This window comes from Alligator mississippiensis, chromosome 7 (genome assembly GCF_030867095.1).
Source record: "Alligator mississippiensis isolate rAllMis1 chromosome 7, rAllMis1, whole genome shotgun sequence".
Taxonomy (NCBI): domain Eukaryota; kingdom Metazoa; phylum Chordata; order Crocodylia; family Alligatoridae; genus Alligator; species Alligator mississippiensis.
The window spans coordinates 61,499,903-61,521,263 of NC_081830.1; the positions used below are offsets into that span (position 1 = coordinate 61,499,903).

The window sequence follows — 21,361 nt, forward strand, 5'->3', positions numbered from 1 at the left end:
GTACCCTAGTGGGCCTTGCTCCCACCTTCGTGGGTGGAAGGGATCTGCTCAGCTTCCAGGTGGGGCTGCTGTTGCAACCAGAACCTGTTTGTTCCAGCAGGTAGGGAAGTGGCGGGGCGGGTGGAGTTGCAACTGGGCGGAAGAGGGAGCTCAGTGTGGAGCCTGTGCCCAGAAGGGCAGTGGGAGTATGGAGCTCAGCTGGGCATGGTGTGCGTGTGAGGGTGTGGGGTGTAGGTGTCCTAACCACCACACCAAATGTAACAAATGTCCTAACCACCACACCAGCTGCTGCTGCCAGGCACTGGGGGCTACGCCCCCACGCGTTCTCATGGTGCGTAGCCCCCACTGCCTGGCAGCAGCAGCTGGTGTGGTGGTTAGGACATTTGTGCCCAGTGGAGGCATGGCTCTGGCCAGCAGTACATGGGGGAGGGAGTGGAGCTTGCCCTATCGCCGGGGCTGCATGCCTGCAGCTCCCGCACTCACAGTAAGGGAAGCCCTGCACTGAAGCCTGTTGCTTCCCCCCACTCCATGCTGCGCAGGTCCCTGCACTCTGCTGGGAGTGGAGGGTGCCCCATGCCCTGCTTCCCCACAAAGTCTGGTACAGGACTTCCCCTGTGGGAGTGCAGGAGCTGCAGGCATGCGGTGCCCAGTCTTGGTGATAGATCAGACTCTGCTCCCTCCCCCAGCACAGCACTGGGTACAGCTGCGCCTGCACCGGGCACTAGTGCCCAGACATCCATGCCTGCTGCTCCTGCCAGGCAGCGAGGGCTGTTGCCATGGGGGGGAGTGTGTGTGGGGGGGTCCCTACACCCCCCCCTTATACCCAACACACCCACACCCTGCTTCCACAACCCCCATCAACATATACATACACCCCAACATACCTTATGCCCCCCTACACAGCCACATCCCCTGCATACGCACCCCTCCCACACCCCCACATATAAACAGTATAAGAATGACACTTTATTCTTGAGTTCCTTCTGTATACAGTACACAATCACAAGTCATGACAAATATTTTTTCTAAGAAAATTAAAATATAGTAGTTGTTTGACTTCTAGTGTATGATTTGTTTGTTTGTTTTTTTCTGGTTCTAAGATGGCAACCCCCTCCTCCCAAAAGGAGTATTTGGTGGGGGGGTCAGCAAGGGGATGGACTTCTGGTGGCACAGGTGAGGCGTTAGGGGGCAGGACTGAGGTGACCAGGGGGCAGGGCAACTGTCAAGGGGCTGGGCTACCTATGTGGCCCCTGGTAGCTTGCCAAACTTGTTAAGTGGCCCTCTGCCCGAAATAATTGCCTGCCCCTTTCCTAATCCATTGCAAAACCTTTGGAGGATCTCATCCTGGTTCTCTGCACAACAATACAGAATTTCTAGCATATCTTGTAGGTAGTAGTTCCAGACAGAGTAATGTGTCTGTCACCACAAACTCGGAAAAAGACCAGATTGCTGTCGCAGCTTCTCTACATAAAAAGACAAATGTCCTTTAAAAAATCATGTGTTTATTTAAAACAACATTTTTTTTTTTAGGGATAATCCTAAATAGAAATAAGAATTTCTACAATCCTAATTTACATATCAGGTTTATTAATCTTTTTGATTGTTCAAAATAAATACAAATTGTCCTTGTTTGATATCTGTTTTACTGAGTGGTTCTACATTAGAAAACCATTGCAGTATTTGGGTTACAGTGTTAAGTGATGACACACTAACAAAGGTTGACTTAAAATGGAATTCCTGGAGAATTACTCTTGAGACTGTTCTAAATGAGTTTTGATGATTTAAATAAGTTACCATCAGTAGTTAATTATTAGATAATTACTTTGAAGTTACTGTACTATATATTTTTTTAATTTCACAAACAGTATTGTACCTTTTGGGGGGGGATGAGGGAGAATTCTATGAAAGTTGAGAACAGTTAGTAGGATTTTAGACGTGTATTAATAAAGATGATACTAACAGACTAAATAAAATATCTGTTTGTCTTTTGTAACTTGTTTCCTGATACGCAGCACCCTAACATCCTATAGTTTGTTAACTACATAAGAATCAGAGTAGATGGTTTGATTTTTGTTTTGTTTTGTTTTTTCTTTCTGTTTCTCTCTTCTCTCTCTCTGACCTTGTCTACTTGAGCAAGTTGCCCTGGTTTAACTTAAAACTGATTAATTAGCTTAAACCTCTGGTTATAAGTTTTGAAGTGATTTGTATTTACAGTTGGGGGCACAGCAGTCTGTTGTACTGTGATCCCATTGTACAAAAAAACATAATACAAGAATCTCTGCGTTGAAGAGAGTTGAAGAGACTGTAGTCCAAACAGATACAGAACATATAAATACTGTACCAGTTAAGATACCACATTAAGCAGGCAGCCATTTCATTTGTGCACATAGCATTAACTATATGCCAAATCCTGTTGACTTGAATATTAAAGGTATTGCTTAAGCCTGTTTAAGTATGCCTGTTTATTCATGTGGGAACTTTGCTCTCAGCTCTTCACACTGAACTAACTCTAGTTTTTATTTTCCTAGTGACAAAGGAGCGGGGGGGGGGGGGCATATGGCAGACAGCCAAGAAGAGGCATGGGGGCCCTCTGCTAGGCCCTGCATTCTGCCCTCAAAATCGGGGGCAGCCATCTTGAATTCGGTAGGTCCCAAGTTATCAGAGGTTTAGTGGGCTAGAAGGATTAGCAACACACCCATTTTTGTCATGTCATTTTCTGATTGCCAGAGAAGCCAGCATTGTGTGGCTTAGGCTGTAATATTTTACCATAAAAAAGGAAAAGTGAAGCTAGGATGCATTATATCACTATAATAGTGGCATGGGAAGATCCAGGATTTTATGAAGTGGGGTGCAGGCACAGTGAGCATTACTGCAGGAGTGGATGTTCCCCAGCCTCCCCCCTCACTCCAGTAGGATGGGCAGAGTAGACTTTGTTTTTTGTTTTGTTTTTTAAAGTCCCCCGATCAGGTAAGAATTCCCCCGCTGCCCCCCAGCTCTTGGCATTCCTTCCCCTCCCCTCCCCTCCATTCTTAGCAGCATGTCCTTCCTGCTCCCATTTTCCCCCTCTCCTGCCTCTGTCTTGGTGTTTGGAGGAAGAGAGTGGATGAGATTTACTTGCTTTGGGGTCTAAAAAAAAAAAAAAAGCTGCCAGGTGCTACCCCATGGTATGGTCCAAAAAAGGGTGTGTGTTTACACCACTGCACCCCTCAGGATCTGTCCTACCTAGTGGTCTCGCTTTAGCATAAAAGTGATGCAAAGTTTGAAAAATGTAACTTGTGAGAAGGGATTAGAAAATGTGTGACATGTGCCACACATTGTGGCAGAGTTGAAATAAGATTTTGACGGAATTGGTTAATATTGAAAAATATTGACAGTCAAGTGTTATAAAAACTAGTACCAATAGTATTTAGGGAATTTGACCAGGCATAACCCATACAAAAAAGTATAGGACTAAATCCTAAGCTCTAGTTTAAATGGTTATAAGTGTAAGCGAGTTCAAGATGCCATGTCACCTATCTGAGCACCAGGCTGACTAGCCTTGGAAAAAAGGATAGTATAGAAACAATTGTGCAGATTAACTCCTCACCCTTTATGGAGCCCTTTGAAAATCCCAGTCCTACTTGCTGGTGGGGGAAGAGGGAATGTGTGTATGGTTTTGAGTCCTAAAGGTGCATGTCTCACACAAAATGACAACTCTAAAGTTCTCCTTCTCCTCTTAGAACTCTTTCTTCCTTCCCTTTAAAATGATGATGTCTTATATAGCTTCTGGTATAGTATCTAGGATTTTTTTTTTTAATTCAGCTCTTGGAAACAAAGGGGATACTTTTTCTGTTCTGCTATAAAAATTAATTGTCTTCTATAGGACGTGAAAAAAAATTAATTCCTGAAAGGAAAAATATGGTTTCATAAATAAAAGATGCATGAAATGAAAGTTTCCCCTGTAGCAGCTGTACGAGTGGTACAAAATGACTGGGTTTAGCAACAGGATTCTGGTGAGTGATTTCATGAGAGGGATTGATTTCAGTAGCTGAGGATCTAAATTCAGAAAAGGCACCTGGCTGGGGTAAACAATGTGAACTAAAAAAGTGCTAAAAAAGGGGGCAGCCAGTTGTTTAAACCACGGTGATAGTGACTGATTGTATTTGTAGTACAGAGTCAACTTTGCAATATTGTCTGGAACTGTTCTTGTCTCTGCTGGTCTTTATATTGACAGTTTCAAAGTTGTTGTGGTGCCATGTGTTCAACTGAACTTTTCAAATCCATCAGGTTGTTGTGTACTGGATGGGGATCGTAGCCTGGCAACTTTCAAACCATGTTAGAACTTCATGAAGTGGATTGTATTTTCAGTCACAAATTTAACTTGATCTTCAGTGTCGCCCTGTCTTAAGAGATCATGTAGTATGTGTGTACTGTTTGCCACACGTGATTTCAAGCTCCTAGTGTACAAATTGCTGGTAGTACTTCATAGTCTTTGCATGGTAATAAACTGTTACACGCCATGAATTCTACCTTCTAAGCCAGGAGTGAGCAATATACAGCCTACCGGCTGGATCTGACCTGCTGAGGGATTTTGTTCGGCCTGTGTCAGGTTCCTCGGTCCCACAGGGGGCAGCCCAGGCCATGGGGCATGCAGCTGGTCCTGCCACCTCCCTGGGCACACTGGGGTTGGGCTAGTATGGTGTCTGGATTTGTTTCCCAGGAGCCCTGGCTGCTAGCACTGCTGGATCTGGCCCCACTGCCTGGGTACCCCCACCCATCTACCCCACACCCACCACTGTGGGCAGGACCTGCATAGGCATGGTGCACAACCAGGTGGATGGGATGGGGCCGTGGGCAGGCAGGGAGTGGAGTTTGAGAGCGGGACGGGTGTGCGGGGCCAGAATCATAGGATGGGATTGTGGGTTCCCCTGCCTGTGGAACCTGTGCCTGTTGCAGGGCTGTGTGGGCAGCAGATCTGCCCCAGGCCTGGGCCCCAGCCCCACACTTTCACTGCCCCAAAATGCTACACCCAGCCCTGGATGCAGCTCCCTACTGGCCCACAGCCCCATCCCGTTTGCTTTTTTTTTTTTAAAAGAGGAAAGCAGGCTATCTACATCAGGAAAACATGTGTGCCAGATGTCTCCTACTAAAGAAAGGATGTATGCATTGCAGGTGACATGAATTGTGGTGGGCATCATTCCATGGAGCACATCAGAGAAAGCTTTGCACGTATACATTATATTATCGGACAGAAGTTAAATTCTAAGCGGGAGTTTACAACAGTTCACTACAGCTTGTGCCATGGTAGAAAAAATGACAGATGTGAGGTGAACTGGTTCTGTTTGAAAAACAGGCGGATTGTGGTCTATCCAGCTCCCAGGTACAAATAAAATGTCCAGAACATAGTTACCGTGGCACTTGTTGCTTCATCTGCTACAGTTGATTGATTGATTAATTTTCTGCCAATGTAGATTTTGTAGAGTGAACATGGTGAAGCAGTTACTACTGGTAGACAGTCTTAGCAAAGCTTGTTTGCACATGGGGAAACTGCCATCATTTGGGACATGTTTGTTCAAGGAGTCCCTTAATTTAAGGTCATTGGTTTTCTTCAGAGGCATGTTGGTAGCCGTGAATGCCTCTACTAGCACAAATGTAACAACCTCTCTTCTTGTCAGACAGCTTTTAGTGATTCTGCTAAAGATTGGGGACATAGTTACATGTTTCTTGCTCCGACCTTCAGCCTCTGCAGCATATGCCTTTTGCTTTCTATGCAATTCAGCCTCTAAATGCTAATCAGTGCTGTTTTTCTGTTACACATCCAGAGTCATGTTGCACGATGAACAAAGCAATTTACCACCATCTGCATGCAAGGTTCCTACAGGGAACTGCTTTACGTGATCATGAGCTGAAATGTGTTTAGTTTCCTTGAATTTTTTTCTCTCATCATCTTCAGACTGCAGCACTGCTGCAGCATTGCACCTGGCTTCTTAAAAGACCATGCCAAAACCCTTTTGCTTTCCTGATTGGCATCTTCACTGAGTCTGCATCAGTAGCTTAGCCTCTTGGTAGCATTTTCTCAAACCATGTGCTCTATGGGTGCAGGGATTGCCATGCTTTCTTTGTATTTTGGTAAGATTTTATTTTTTGGGGTGACTCCATGCATGTGGTTTCTGTGAAATTTGTGAAACTGTGGTGTAACTAGGTCCCTCCTAATCATTTTGTTTCCCTTCACTTGTCTACTTAGCTACTCTCTCCTACTAGAGGCAGCACTGAAAGGGGTAATGGAGTTGGGGTAGATCTTAAGAGTCATTGCCAGTTATTCTGTATTTCCTTGTCATTGGACCACCATCAACAAAATAAGTTGAGCTAGAGGAACGTATCAATATGCGTATGTAGGAGTTTTTTAGGATATGTAGCCAAAAACCCCCCTCCTAACAGAGTATTAGGGTTTGTTCTGGTACAGGACTTACTTACCCTGCATGTCTTTCTGTATCTTCAGTAAACTTCAAGCCAAGTTAAAGTACACGGGTTCTTTAACTTCATAATGAGAAGGGGAAAGTAAGTTACTGCTTCCTGAATCACTGTGCAGGCTGTAGGAGTTCTTTCTCTTGTAGTGCATTTGTTAAGTACTTTCATGCTGCCCACCAGAGGGCAGAATAGGAGCTTTGATGGAACTTACACAGGTTAGTGTAACTCCATTTTTTTAGTGAAACGATATGCTTGTATAGTGCATTTGTTTAACTATGTATACTAACCTCTTTTGACTCAAAGCATCCGTGGGAAAATGCCAGCTTTTAGCTTTCACTGTTCTTTTTTTTTTTTTTTTAATTTAGAATAGATGAATTCTTCTGTTGCTAAGAGCTCAGAAAGCTCACTGTGACCAAACCATAGGGTGTTGGGGTACATTGTATTAGCCTTTTGGTCCCTTGTCCCCACCACTCTGCTGAATGGGTATGCCCAGGTTATTGATTTGCCCAGAAATCATGATTAACCACTTTGGAAAAGTAACAGAAAAACAAAAGTGTTTATTATAAGGAAGAACAAACTACATTTAAAAAAAAAAGTGATCAAATACTTAGATAGCAGTGTGGTAAAACAAAACTGATCAAACCCTTACCCTACGTGCAGACTGCCATCAGCCCTCAAAACTTCCTGTGAAAATCTCCCAGGGTCACCCTCCCTTGAGGACCTCCATTCCATCCTTCTCCCCTCACAGGGTGCCCCCTCTCTTGTCACTCACTAATGGTCACTGCCTCCAGGACATTCCACACAGCCTTCCCCACCATCTACCTTTAGGGTACTAGAGAAACCTCTAGCGTGTGGATCCATGGCATCCATAGCAGTTTTTGATACTAAAGATTCCTATTTGAAATCTGGGTTTCTCATGCAAATCTTCCTTTGAATTGTGTCTAGGGGTAGGGACAGAAGTTCCACATAAACCAGTTTAAATGATCAGAAACTGGTTTAAACTTGTAATAGAACAGAAGTTCATTGCACATTAAACCAGTTTCAAAATAGCTGAAACTGGTTTAACATAAACCTGGCTTAATGTAGTATCAGACTTCATTTATTTAGGTCAAACTGGTTTATGGAACTTCAGTCCCAGACCCCTTCCTAGTTTAAGTTAAATCAGAGTCCTGTGGCATCCCACCATGCTTTCCAGCCCTGGGCTGTCTGGTCCAGAGAGCAGGGCTGGCTCTGCTCCTCTCCTCCCTAGCTGGAGCTCCAGCTGGCTGAGAAGGAGGTGGAGACAGCAGGCACAGCAGCATCTGCCTGGCTTCTCTCTGCCCCATTGCCTTCTGGCTGCTCACTGCTCAAGCAAGGATTTCTCACTCTCCCACAGCATGAACCCCAGCCAGCATCTGGTCATGGTCATGCCACCCCCTTGCTAGCTAGTGCTCAGACGTGTGTGTGCGCGCGCGTGTGTGTCTCCAATTTCACTGGAACAAAGGCAGACAGAACAGTGTCCGTTTAGGGCTTTTTGGAGCTAATCAACAGGTCAGCTGGTAATGTCCCTCCATTCTTTCTTAAAAATGCTTTTCAAAAAGCTGTTTAAGAAGAGCTTGAACTAATGAGAAAGAGGCTTTGTTTTCTTGATGGACTGATTAAGTTTTATGTTGTGATAAGCTCCTTGCTGGCTGCTGGCTTGTTGTCAGTGTTCAACAGGGGACAGAGAGAGGTGTGAGAAATGACCTGGTTTGCAATGAATATAGTACATGTCAGTTTGCTGCAGACAGTATAGAGAAGCAGGGAGAGGGAGATTTGAAAAGCTCAGTATTATCAGCAGATGCACGCAGTCCACACAAGCATTCTTCCCTTCCCCTGCCAGCTCCCCCCCACCCGCTCTTTGCCCTACAGTGCTGGCTTGAGGCCAGGGTCTGACAACACTGCCTGCTCCTTAAGCAGCGAGTGGGAGGGGGCAGGGGAAGCCTGGCGAGGGCTACTTCCCCCTCCAGGCACACCCCAACTGGGGACTGTGAAGGCCAGGGTTGGGGTTTAAACCCCTCCCTAATTGTAGTGTCCTGCTGGGGCTTGCCTATGCCCCCCCTCAGCTCAGCACTGTTGAAGGGAAGGAAGAGCTCACTCTAGTGTACCCCTGGCTTGTGGCCTGAGGCACTGCAGGCATGTGACTGCATTTTCTGAATCAAAAGTGAATGTCTTCTATCCACTTGCAAATCAGTTCAATCGCTGCAGGTTAGACTAACTTTCAGGGAGTGAATCAATTCAGGCTTGGGCTTTTTGAACGTTTGTCCCTAGCCTAGGTGTTTTCTCACCTAACAGCACTAACACTTGTTAGCACCTCAGCATGCTACAGCATCCTAGTTGAGAATCACTGGTATATATCATGTACCTTTTTCTTGTTAAGTACTACAAGTTCCAATTACAAAATAACTGTTAAGGGCATTTTAGATCCTAAATGAGTTGGATGACAGATATCACTTGTTTTTCTGAAAGTTTTTGAAACATTTTTGTAAGAAATGATGAATTTCAGGAATTCAGTGTCTGAATAATGATGGTACTTTGGACCAGATTCAGAGGTGATGCATAAGGTAGGGGAGGTCTGAGCTGAACCTTGTTGACAAGCTTGTTAACTGCATACAGAGGAGTTAGAAGGTGCCAGTTAAAGGTAATAAAAATATACCTAAAGGAGGTTCTATACTCCTTTCTTCAGGTACCTTGGGTTACTTATGTTACTTATACCAGTTTGGACACCTTACTGTGGGGGTAGAAAGGGAATGACTTGTTTAGTATGGCATAGCTACTGGGGACAGGAGAGAGAAATTATGCAGACTCATTCCTTCCAAGTTTGGGCCCAGAGTCTCATTAAAATAAACTATTTTGCATGCTACCTTTACACTGCAGGCTAACATTCCTTTGTTCTGTAATGGGCTGACCTTGTGAGGTGCTGTATTTTCTTTGTGTTGCTAATAGTCCTTCTGACATCTCACTTTCTACTCATAAGCGTTAAGTGTTTGCAGGATAAGGACTCTAATAACAAGCTTACGGGAGTTGCTATGGAAGCACCCAATCAGCCTCAGCAGCTGAGGAGTCTCCTCTTGAATTAATTATGTATTTATAATTTATCCCACCTCTGCATGCTATATGTGCTGTATTTTTTCAAATCCAGACTAGGGTTTCCTCCTATTTAACATGTGGCGGGGCAGGGGGAGGAGGAATGAAAGCTTCTTGTTTTGAATTGGAGTACACATGGGGTGGGGGGCATGTGACTGCTGCAGCTTCAGCTCTGGCCCTGATGCCAGAGAGGGTATATGTTGATTGTGTGTTTAGAGAGTTAGTTAATCTGGCTAGAAGAGATCTGTGAAGTTGGTTTATTTGAAAAATAATTGCCGATTTGGTTGATACGCACTGTGTGGATTGGAGTATACTTTAATGGAAGAGAGAATTAAAATGAGATTGCTGGTTGACCATTGTGAGAAATTGCCTGTTAGAAACAAATGGCCGGGAGCATTGAGATGTTATAAAATAAAGTTAGTTGGATTCCCTTACATTAATATTCTACTCTTCAAAAAAGGATTTACATGGCTGACTCTAGATTTGCTCTCGAACTGATTGGTTGGTGTTATTTTCCTTTTCCCTTGTCCAACTGATGGAGAATATTTTATTTGAATCTGATGATCTTGTACTTGTATCATATGCTGATGTTCTATTAATTAAAAATTATTTTAAAAGAAAATTGTCAGAGTAACATGTTTTGTATGAAGTAGTCTTGATAACTTTTGAATTTTTAGGAAATCTACTGATTGAGTAACTTTAATATATGTTTGATACAGTTCTAGGGAATTTTATTAGGTCTTGCTAGGCTTTAGATTTGAACGTCTCTACCATAACAAGAAAGTTTAATCTTTATATTTATGTGAAATAAGAGGTCAAAAGGCAATTTAAAACTCGACCTTCTAAATCTAACATAAAAATGAGGTTATAATGACAAAGCAAATCCTCAAAAATATTTTTTTCCCCTAAATTTTGAGCAAATTTTCAAAACCAGACTGCTTCAGGTTAGGTCCTACAATCCATATTCAGATAGAAAAATAAATGACTTCCTTTTTCACAAGCAGTAAATACCTGCAACCCCTTACCAGCTTTAATAGGAGCAGAAAATGCTAAGTATTTCCAAAAATTAAGTCCTAACGCCTTTTAGGGGGATACCAAAAATTAGAATTCCATATTAAGCAACATTTAAAAAATATCATTCACAATTCTGATCCCGGTACTCTTCAGGATAAAGATGCAGCCACAGTTTATTAATCATAGGCTAAAACACTAACAGATGTTGCTAAATGAAGTGGATCAGCTGTGTTGTGATCTGTTCAGAAACAGCTGATTTGCTTCATTGGGTGAAATAGGTGTTACCTATTGTCCCTCAGGTTTGGGCCTTTGCTGCCTCCAGTCCTGTGGGACAACACTCAGAGCATGCCTTTGCAAATGGGGAACCCCAAATTTCTTTGCTTGCAGAAGTGTGCGTAGAGAATTCAATTTGCAGTGGGTCGCTGCACCCTGGGGAACCGAGGCAGGGGCTTCAAAGGCCTAATCTTGCATGCCCTGGGGATTCTCTTGTAGGTGTGCAGGATTGAGCCCTTGGGCCTGGGAACGCCTGCCCGGAGTGGCTGGAGAGTATGGGCAGCTCAGTGCTGCCTGCAGTCTTCTGCCTTAAAACAGAGACATCCAGCACAAATTTATATTAACTTTTGTCACAGCCACAAATTTGCGGACCTTTGCAACAAAGGGCATAGACATCTATTTGCTTTCACTTTGTGCTATTATAAGAACTTTTGTGGCAATACGGAGGCAATGTCTGTTTGTAGCCGTAGAACTTCCCAGTCTCAATATTTCTCTTGTGGTGTATGAGGTTCTTGATATAGATATGCACGCACGCTATTGTTTATGCAAATGCAAGTTAGCTCTTTTTATAAGTGTGGAAATATTCCTCCTATTTATCTTTGATAGCGAATATTGACTTTATTGCTGCTACTTGACCTATTTCTGTTGATTGCATTGGGCAGCCCTGAAAAGAAAATCACTTATATAATTTTACTTCAGTGTATACAGATCTCTGTATACGGACCTATAGCTAGAGTTCTGAGATGACATGAACCTACTTACCAGGTAATCAGAAAGTATCTGCAACTATTTGATGTCCTCAGTTTGTTGCACTTCTTTTTTGTAACCCGAAGGAACATTTTGGTGTTTAAGATAAGTATTTACATATAAAGCATGATGCAATGTAAAATTCAAGACAGAGCTTCAGGAATTCAAGTGGCTTTCTTATAAACATGAAAAATTATTTTCCACAACATTTGTAGGGTTATGTCAAAGAGAAAACTGATCATATACCATGATTTTGTTTCAGGGGTTCTTAATAAATTCAAAGCCGGAGAATGCATGTGAGCCTATAGCCCCTCCACCACTTAAGGACAACTCCTCCAATACTTTCATTGTCTTAATCAGAAGACTTGACTGCAACTTTGATATCAAGGTAGGCTTTGACAACCTCCCACCTTCTCCCTCTTCCCCCCATTTTAAAGGCTTAGCAAATCCGGAACTACTGACATTCTAGAACTATGTCCGTATTTAGTATCTAAATACACTCTTGCTAATTTGTCTGCTATGGGTAGCTGAGGTAGCTGACTAGTTTGTGGCTTGTCATTTACAATATCATAAGTTATTAAATAGAATAATTACATGAACTATTTTTTTTAGGAAACAGCATGTGTGACAGGTAAGGATTCCTGAATCCAAAGTGAAATGTTCCCCTTCTGTGGTTTTGGAAAATTTTGAATGATTAGTGGTTATCTGAAGTTGAGGTTTTTATTTTTGGTGTTGTTTCACCCCCCCCCCCTTTTCCCCCAGTGTCAAAATGACCAGCTTTATGTGATGTAATGGAGTATTTTAAGCATCTAGAGCATTTTCTGTCCTGGCAAAAATGGGGCCTTTCATTTGCTGCTGACTTTTGTGGGATAAAACCAGGTTCAGGTATTTTATGACCAGATGGCTTGTCCAGAGTTGTGTGATATTGTGGTTAAACTTTGAATTGTGGGCACAGAGCTTCTGTTGCTGCTGGTTCCAAAAGTGGTTTATCCTGCGCTTGTCTGTACAGAGGAAGAATAATCATCACATAATTTGGCATCTGGCCCAGCCTTCCTTAAGGACTTTGTTAGCACAGAATTTCTTCCTCTTCTTCTGTGTAGTGAAGGATGGCCCGTGGGGATGCCAATTAACTAATTAATCCAGAGGGTCATTAATCCTTTATGACCCACAGGTAATCGGGTTCAGGGGCATTAAAGTAAGTTGATTTCCTTGAGCATTGATCTCTACTGCCCAACCCTACTTAGAGTTAGGAAGAGTAGCTACACACTACAGCACAGGTAGGTTGAGCAATATAAACTGTATTATACAACACAACCTGTGCAGCAATTATCTGATGCAATATTCCCATAACACCCAAGCTGCAACACAATAAAATACACCCGACGGGACAATAACCCGACACACGTCCCAAACCCACTGTAGCTGATCACAGCCAGTCAATTGTACATTACAGTGAGCTTCGCTCACTACACTGTTAACCACTGTGCAACTTTACAGACAGCCCAGAAACCACAGATGGCAGCAAGAACACCTTGGGTCTAGTCATCAGGAGAAACCCTCTGACAGTCCTTGTGGATTTCTAGCTTTTCCTTCCTTAGGTACTCAGCACCTCAAATAGGGAAAGTGTGATGCTTTACCCAACTGCAGCTTCCACAGCCAACCCAAAGGAAAGAGCGCAAGACAGGTAAACCTCAGCAAACTCAATCCCAATCACCAGGTCACAGCAAGGAGCCTGCACTCAACAAACTCTCACACCCTGAGAGCCCGGGGTTAGGACTGTTCAGCCAGAGTGAGGCCGAGCCCGAACCTGAGCCCCCAGAGCTCGTACTGGCTGCTCTGGACTGGATTTATAGCTTAAACACGACACCTGTCCCTCACCCAGTGGTCCAATCATCGCCTTTTTCACAATACCCAATCAAATTCAAACCTGGGCAGTACTTAAAAGGACCAGTCAATTCAAAATATTTCAACTCAGTACAATCAACATTATTATAATTAACACATCAACACTGATAAACAGTTGCATTACCATTATACACTGTGTATGCCCAGACCTTAAAAGCAGGTCATGACTTCATCAAGGTTGAGAGCTCAAACCCTCGAGAAATGTATCGCCTCTAGTCATATGGTGCATGTGTGGACTTTCACTGTTCTAGAGTAGTGGAAGGGGATGGATATACCCATTTCCTTTTAACCCAACAGCCATGTAGCCACAGAATAAGATTACAAGAACATACTGGTGGTAGCCCAGCTACTGCAATTAATAATCCATTGGTTTAGGGAAGTGGTCAGGCACCAACTTCTTGGATGTGTGATAAACAGTGCAGCGTTTGTTTCTGGTGAAGCAGTTAAGGAGCAATCTGGAACATATTTTCCCATAGTGGCTGCCCAAATTGTTCTGCCCCAGACTGGTAGGGTGATTCTAATGATTAATATATCATGAGTACAGCTGGTCAGATTTTTTTGACAGAACATTTTTCTGTTAGAAAATGCAGATTCATTTAAAACGAATGATGTGTGCAATTCTTTGTGGAACAAGGTTGGTAGTGTTTTGTTATGTTTTATTTTATTTTGGGGTTTTTTGTGACTAACCTTCCAGCATAATACAGGCAAAGTTTTGAAACCTGCCATCAGACAGGTTTTCATTAGAAACTTGCCTGGATTCCTCGCAGCACACATACTTACCTTTCTGGCAGTCTGTCTGTTGGACAGCTTCAGACCGAGGTATTCCAGACTTATGGATCAGCTGGCTTCCAGAGGTATGCATCTGCAGCCTGGGGAGCCAGGTGCCCTGTGTGTCTGCTAGCATCTCCTGGACTGGATCAACCTTGTGACTCTAGTCACAGTAGACAGCTTCTTGCAGATTACTCTGTGGTTGGGAACTGCTTTTCTAAGTAACCAGACCAGTTGGGTCCCTGGCCAACCTTACTTCTGCAGTGGAGGAGGTGAGGAGCTTGCTGCCCTGGAAGTCTAATAGTTCACTGAGCCTACTAGTCTTAGAGTCTGAAAAACTTGAGGTCCTAGGTGAGGCTGTCGGAATGGCAAGCTGATCATAGAGCCAAGGACCCTGGAACCCTCTCTCTGTTGCTTTCTGAAAATGATACAATTTTTGTTAGTTTTGCTGCTGCCCACTACTGAAACCAGTTCAATAAACAAGAATTATGGCTGCTTAGTCCCTAGGGCTGTGTTTTGAAATCATCAGTTTTTCATAAACAAGTTGCTATGGGTAACTTTGGTTTTTTAGGTCCTGATTTGGCATGAAAGATTTCTCTGAAAGCAAGAAGATCCTCATGGCTAATACTTGCCATCTAATTCTGGAATTTAGAATTTTTGTGTTCTCATCTTAAAATCATTGCTTATTTCATTTTTGGTTTATAATTGTTTTTTTTCATTTGCTCTGGTTTGCCTTCATTTTACTGTTCATTTTTTTCCATTTTATTGGCTATATTAAAACAGCAGTTTGCATTGAAGAACAGTAGAGTAAGCGATGATGGCCTGTGGTTACATGCATGTTAGTTCCATTGTAGTCAGTGAAGTAAATCTTAGTCCCTACTGGGTTTGCATTATTGGCTTTATACATCTTTTGTACGCTTCTCTAGGCAGACAGAGGGCACAAGAGTTTTATTGCTGCTTCTTAATCACTTTAATCCACATTCCAGACCCCTCATTCCTGTTGACCTTTTTTTCTGTCTTGTCACCAGAGCATACAGCGGCTACTAATGCCAACTATTATCTTTAGTAGAGGAGGTTCCCAAACTTATCCATACTGTAGACCCTCTTGTTTACTACTGTATAAACCACTCAGGCTGCCTCACTTTTTTCCTCCCATATGGCAGTCCTGTGGCTATTCTAGCAACTTGGTATTTGGAAAAATAATAGTTGTCACTAAATGTATTAATATTAAATATGCAAAGTGTTCTTTCCTTTTGAAAACGGTTAGTCAGTCATTTTCCTTTTGCTCTTTTTCATCTTATCCTTCCCATCTGTTCTATTCGTTTCTCTCCTGACCTACTTTTCTGATTGGTCCTCCTCTTCTTTCTTCATGTATTTTCCTGCTACTTAGTTCCCTGTTTCCCTTTCTGTACTACCCAGCCTCCTGGTTCTTTTCTGCCTACTGTTTCATACAGTGGAAACCTTTAAACATGTAAATTATCTTTTGATAAGAAAGTAACTTTAGAGTGTTTAAGGTGTTCCTATGGTAAAGCCTTGTCCTGTGGTAAAGTTTGTCTAGTCCCATTTTTATGCCTGGCTATGCTATCTGCCTCAACCTCCTGTGATAATGAGTTTTACAAGTTGACTATATGCTGCATAAGAAAATATTTTTTCTTATTAGTTTTAGACCTGGTTCCTACTAGTTTCAGTGCATGTCCTCTAGTTCTAGTATTCTGAGACTTGGTAAATAACTGTTCCCTATTTACTTTGTCCACACCCTTCATGATTTTATTAGACCTCTATTATATCCTCCCTCAGCCTTCTCTTTTCCAAACTGGAAAGCCGTAGCCGTTTTCGTCTCTTTCTTCTTATAGCAACTGCTCCACCCCTGATGATTTCACTTATTCTTTTCAGTACCATTTCTAATTCTACTACATCCTTTTTGAGCTGTGCACACCAGAACTGCACACAGGATTCAAGATATGGGTGTACCATGGGGATTTGTATAGTAGCATGACAGTGTTTTCTGGCTTTTGTTTTTAGTTCCCTTAATGATACCCAACATTTTTATTAGGTTTTTTTTTGTTGTTGTTGCCATACACGGTGCTGATATTTTTAGAGAACTACCTATAGCGACTCCAGTGTTTCTTTCCTTAATCTTAACAGCTACTTCAGAACTGCTAGTTCAGAACCTAGTGTTGCTAATGTGTAATTGGGCTTCTTTTTGCCTAGCCTACGTGCATTACCTTGCATTGCCAACCAGTTATAACCTCTCCTTCCATTTCTTGCCCATCACTTCCCTCCCCTCACATGAAGTGGGATTAATGTAATTTTGGTTCAGCAGCTCCTTTCCTGTAGTAAAGGTTCCCTATGTAGAGGATCTTATCTTGAAACTGTCTTCTCCTCAGAAAGGCCCCTTTATGCCCTCAGAATGGTGTGAAGGGGCCTTAGAGACAGCAGGCTCAGGTCTTTGCTATGATATGGGTATGTCTATATGGAACAAAACAGCCATGGTGCTGTGGTGAGAGAGCCCCCACCCTAGTTCTGTGCATGTTGGCTTCTAAGCCAGACTAGTATAGCTACATTAGTGCAAAGTAGAGCTTATCTGCCTGTACACAGCATGGCAGTAATATGACTATACTACTTTCAGCATGGGAGCTGTACATACTGAGCTAGTGTGGGAGTGTCTCAGCATCATGTTGCTACACCGCCTACACATACTTTAAGACCACATCTAGTTTGCCTTTCTCTAGGCATTATCAATGATAGTCATATTTAGCACCCACATTTTATCTTTCCCATATTGAGACTTTAGATGTCTTTTCCTTTTCTTACAGTGAGTCTGATCAGACTGAATGGTTGTTTATAGAGGTCTAAATCAAACTCATTTATCTTATTTGTCTCTCTTCGACAATGGAGTTTGTTTTTCTGGCTTTCAAAGCTCACACTTTGGGAATTAGTTTTCATTCAGGCTCCCATTGACTGCAATGTTTACCAAAGTCTTGATATTGCTGTGCATGCACCTTGTTCTCTCAGTGATGGGATTTCATAGGTATTTAGTGGATCATGGACTGTCCATGCATCAGGGAACACTGATTTCACTGTGGTGGCTTCTTTGTCAACCATTTTGTTGTAAAACATAGCTTACCTTCCTCTTTGAGAAAAAGGTGACAGCCCAGTGAGAATTATACAGACTAATAGCATAGTGGAATTTGGATTGAAAAGAAATAGGCTCTAAATGTAACTGTTAGTAAGCTGGTAGTCTGAGAAACTAAAAGATATAGAATTCTAAATCTTCTTTCTTGAATAATTGACATGCCTCAAAGACAAATCCATCTGTACTCAGGGTTGAACTCTATCTAATTAAGGAGGTAGATCAGCAGATTAAGTTGAATAGGCACTGGCCAAGTTATTGCAGGGTGCAGAATGTACAACTACTTGCCATCTGGCCAAGCGGTGTATGTGTACAGTCAGCGCAGGCAGCTCAGTGCTGTCACAGCCCATGCAGACAAAAGTTAAGTCTTATTCCCTACACAATGCTCTCAAAACTGCTACCAACAACTAAACTTCACTTACATGCTCCCACTCTGTTATCTCCAAATCCAGAAGTAAAGCAATGGGGAACTCTAGGGACAACTTCTGCTATCCTTCTAAAGCTTACCAGAGACATATCTCAAAAGTAGCAACAGGGGATATCTGTGAAGCATCCTAATTGCATCAATCACAGGTTTGGAGTATGTGGAGAGAGAAACAGTGGGGTTGGGGCTTATTTTTAGTGACAATCTTAAGAACACTGTGGAGGCTATTGTAGACATGCCAGAAGACAAACAGTGGAAATAAAGGATTCGACTTTCAGGAATGTGGACTGTCCAACTATATGTCCTTGTCTGCCTTGGAATCTGAATGCATTTTACTAAGTTAGAAAACGCATATAATTGTAGGAGTCTATTATAGACCTCCGAACCAAGAAGAAGAGCTGGATCTTGAATTCAGTAGGTAACTGGCTGAGGCTGCATGCTCCTGATGCATGGTCATCATGGGTGACTTCAACCTCCCTGGCATCTCATGGGAAGAGCACTCAGCCAAATCTGACCAGCTGCATAGCTTCCTCGCTTGCATTGATGAGGTCTACAGGCCGACTAGGGGAGAGGCACTGCTGGATCTGGTACTGGCCAAAGATGATGATCTGGTTTTGGTGAGCAATCTGAGGATCGAGGAAAAACTTGGTGACAGCAACTATGAACTGATCAATTTCTCTGTCCAACACTGGGTGGGAAAATCTCTCAGTAAAAACCTCAACTTTGGGAAGACTGACTTTCACAAACTTGGGAGACTGGTCAGTGAAGCACTAAGAGACCATGGCCCTTCAAAAAGGGGAGTCTATGAGGAATGGTTGTTCCTTAAGGATGCAATCCTCAAAGTAGAAGGAAAGTCCATTCCATCCTGCAGGAAAGGCAGTCAGTGGGCTGGGAAACCCCTTGCCTCAATAGAGAATTTTTGGACCTCCTGAAACTAAAAAGAGAAAACTACACCAGATGGAAAATGGGAATCATCAGCAAGGAGGACTACACACCACTAGTCCACACCTGTAGAGAGCGGACCAAAAGAGCCAAGGCAGAAACCGAACTCAGGCTAGCCAGGAGAATCAAGGAAAACAAAAAGTCCTTCTTCAGATATGTGGGAAGAACAAAGGCAACATTGGACCTCTGCTAAATCAAATGGGGCAGCTGACATTTGACACTCAGGAAAAGGCCAGTCTCCTAAATGATTACTTGGCATCAGTCTTCCACCTGCTGAAAGGAGTCACCCTGTTGGACAGGACACAAAGCGTCCAGGGTGCAGAAGATGTGCCCACAGTTGATGTAGATGAAGTGAGGGAACACCTCGAGAGGCTTGACTTCCATAAATCCACAGGCCCGGATAGAATGCACCTGAGAGTCCTGAAGGGTCTGGCAGACATCATAGCACGCCCAATGATGAAGATATTTGAGAACTTGTGGTGCTTGGGAGAAGTACCAGAAGACTGGAAAAGAGCCAGCATGGTCCCAATCTTCAAGGAAGGAAGGAAGGAAGGACGATCCAGGGAATTACAAGCCAGTCAGTCTGACATGCATCGTTAGAAAGATCCTGGAGAAAATCATCAAAGGTTACATCAGCAACGGACGGCAACTTTGAGTGCCAGCCAACATGGCCTCATTGCTGGAAGGTCTTGCCTGACCAACTTTGTCTCTTTCTATGACCAGGTGACACATTGCCTGGACAAGGGAGATGAGGTTGATGTCATATATCTGGATTTCAAGAAGGTCTTTGACTTCGTCTCCCATGACGTCCTTATGGATAAGCTGGAAAACTGCAACCTCAACCATCTCATGGTCCAATGGCTGGGAAACTGGCTCTGGGGTCAGACCCAAAAAGTAATAGTTTACAGAAGCAAATCAACACAGTGCAAAGTGACCAGTGGTGATGTCTTCAACATCTTCATTAATCTGGATTTGGGCATCGGATGCAAACTGGTGACGTTCGCGGACGATACTAAACTATGGGGGAAGGCAGTCACACTGGAGGGCAGGCTGGGGGTAAAGGCCGACCTGGACAGGCTCGCAAGGTGAGCCAACCAAAACCTGATGGCATTCAACATAGAGAAGTGGAGGGTACTCCACCTTGGGAGGAAAAACCAGCATCATTTATAGGCTTGGCAGTGCTACATTTGCTAGCACCATGACCGAAAGAGACTTGGGAGTCTTGACTGACCACAAAATGAACATGAGCCACCAATGTGATGCTGTAGCTGGCAAAGCAAAGCAAACTCTGGCGTGCATCTTAAACAAAACCAGGGACGTCATCCTTCTGCTTTACTCGGCTTTAGTGAGGCCACAGCTGGAGTACTGCATCCAGTTTTGGGCCCCCATGTCAGGAGGGACGTGGATAAGCATGAGAGAGTCCAGAGGAGAGCCACCCACATGATCAAAGACCAAGAGAGCAAGCCTTATGAGGAGAGGCTGAGGGACATGGGACTTTTCAGCCTGGAGAGGAGAAGGGTCAGAGAGGACTTGGTGGCAGCCTATAAGTACATAAGGGGTGTGCACCAGGATCTGGGAGAACAGTTGTTCACCAGGGCTCCCCAGGGGCTAACAAGGTCTAATGGTCACAAACTTCTGGAAGGCTGATGTAGACTGGACGTAAGGAAACGCTTCTTTACAGTCCGAGTGTCCAGGGTCTGGAACAGACTCCCCCCCCCGCCCCAGAGTTGGTGCCAAGCACCTGCTCCAGACTCATTTAAAGAAGTTTGGATGGTTATCTTGCTGGGATCATTTGACCCCAGCCCACTTCCTGCCTATGGCAGGAGGGCTGGACTCGATCTTGCGGGGTCCCTTCCTGCCCCTAATGCCTATGAAATCTATATCAAAGGCCTCAATAGTAGCTTTATCTGACATGTTATTCCATGCCAGCTCCAGCTAGGTTTCATAGTAGCTAGGGTCAGGAGGGACCTGAACAGATCATCTAGCCTGACCCCCTGCCACAGGCAGGAATGAATGCTGGGTTCACAAGACCCCAGACAGGTGATCATCCAACCTCCTCTTGAATTTGCCCAAGGTAGGGGTGAGGACCACTTCCCTGGGAAGTTGGTTCCCGATTTTGGCCACCCTAACTGTAAAATATTGCCTTCTAATCTCTAACCTAAACCTATTCTCCATCAGCTTATTACCATTGTTCCTTGTCACCCCAGGTGGTGCTGGGGAGAAAAGGGCTCTGCCTATTTGCTGTTGATCCCCCCTGATGAGCTTATAGGCAGCCACCAGGTCCCCCCTCAGCCTCTTCTTGCTGAGGCTGAACAGGTTCAGGTACTTCAGTCTCTCCTCATAGGGCGTGTATGCTGCGCTCTCACAAAGCAGGTGGCCCTCCTCTGAACCCTCTCCAGGCTGGCCACATCTCTTTTGAAGTGCAGCGCCCAGTACTGGACGCAGTACTCCAACTGCAGCCTGACCAAAGTCGCATAGAGGGGGAGTATCACTTCTCTGGACCAGCTTGAGCTGCACGTTTGGATGCATGGCAAGGTATGGCTGGCCTTGCTGGCTGCGGTCTGGCGTTGGCGGCTCATGTTCATCTTGGAGTCAGTAATGAC

General features: G+C 43.7%; 1 protein-coding gene across 1 annotated transcript in view; it reads left to right on the forward strand.

Annotated features, from left to right (window-relative positions):
* RNF13 (ring finger protein 13) overlaps positions 1-21,361 on the forward strand; it is a 154,619-nt gene that overhangs the window by 36,018 nt on the left and 97,240 nt on the right. The window contains exon 5 of the mRNA XM_006259169.4: positions 11,849-11,974. Coding sequence (XP_006259231.1) covers positions 11,849-11,974 — 126 coding nt within the window. The remainder of the gene's footprint in view (positions 1-11,848; positions 11,975-21,361) is intronic.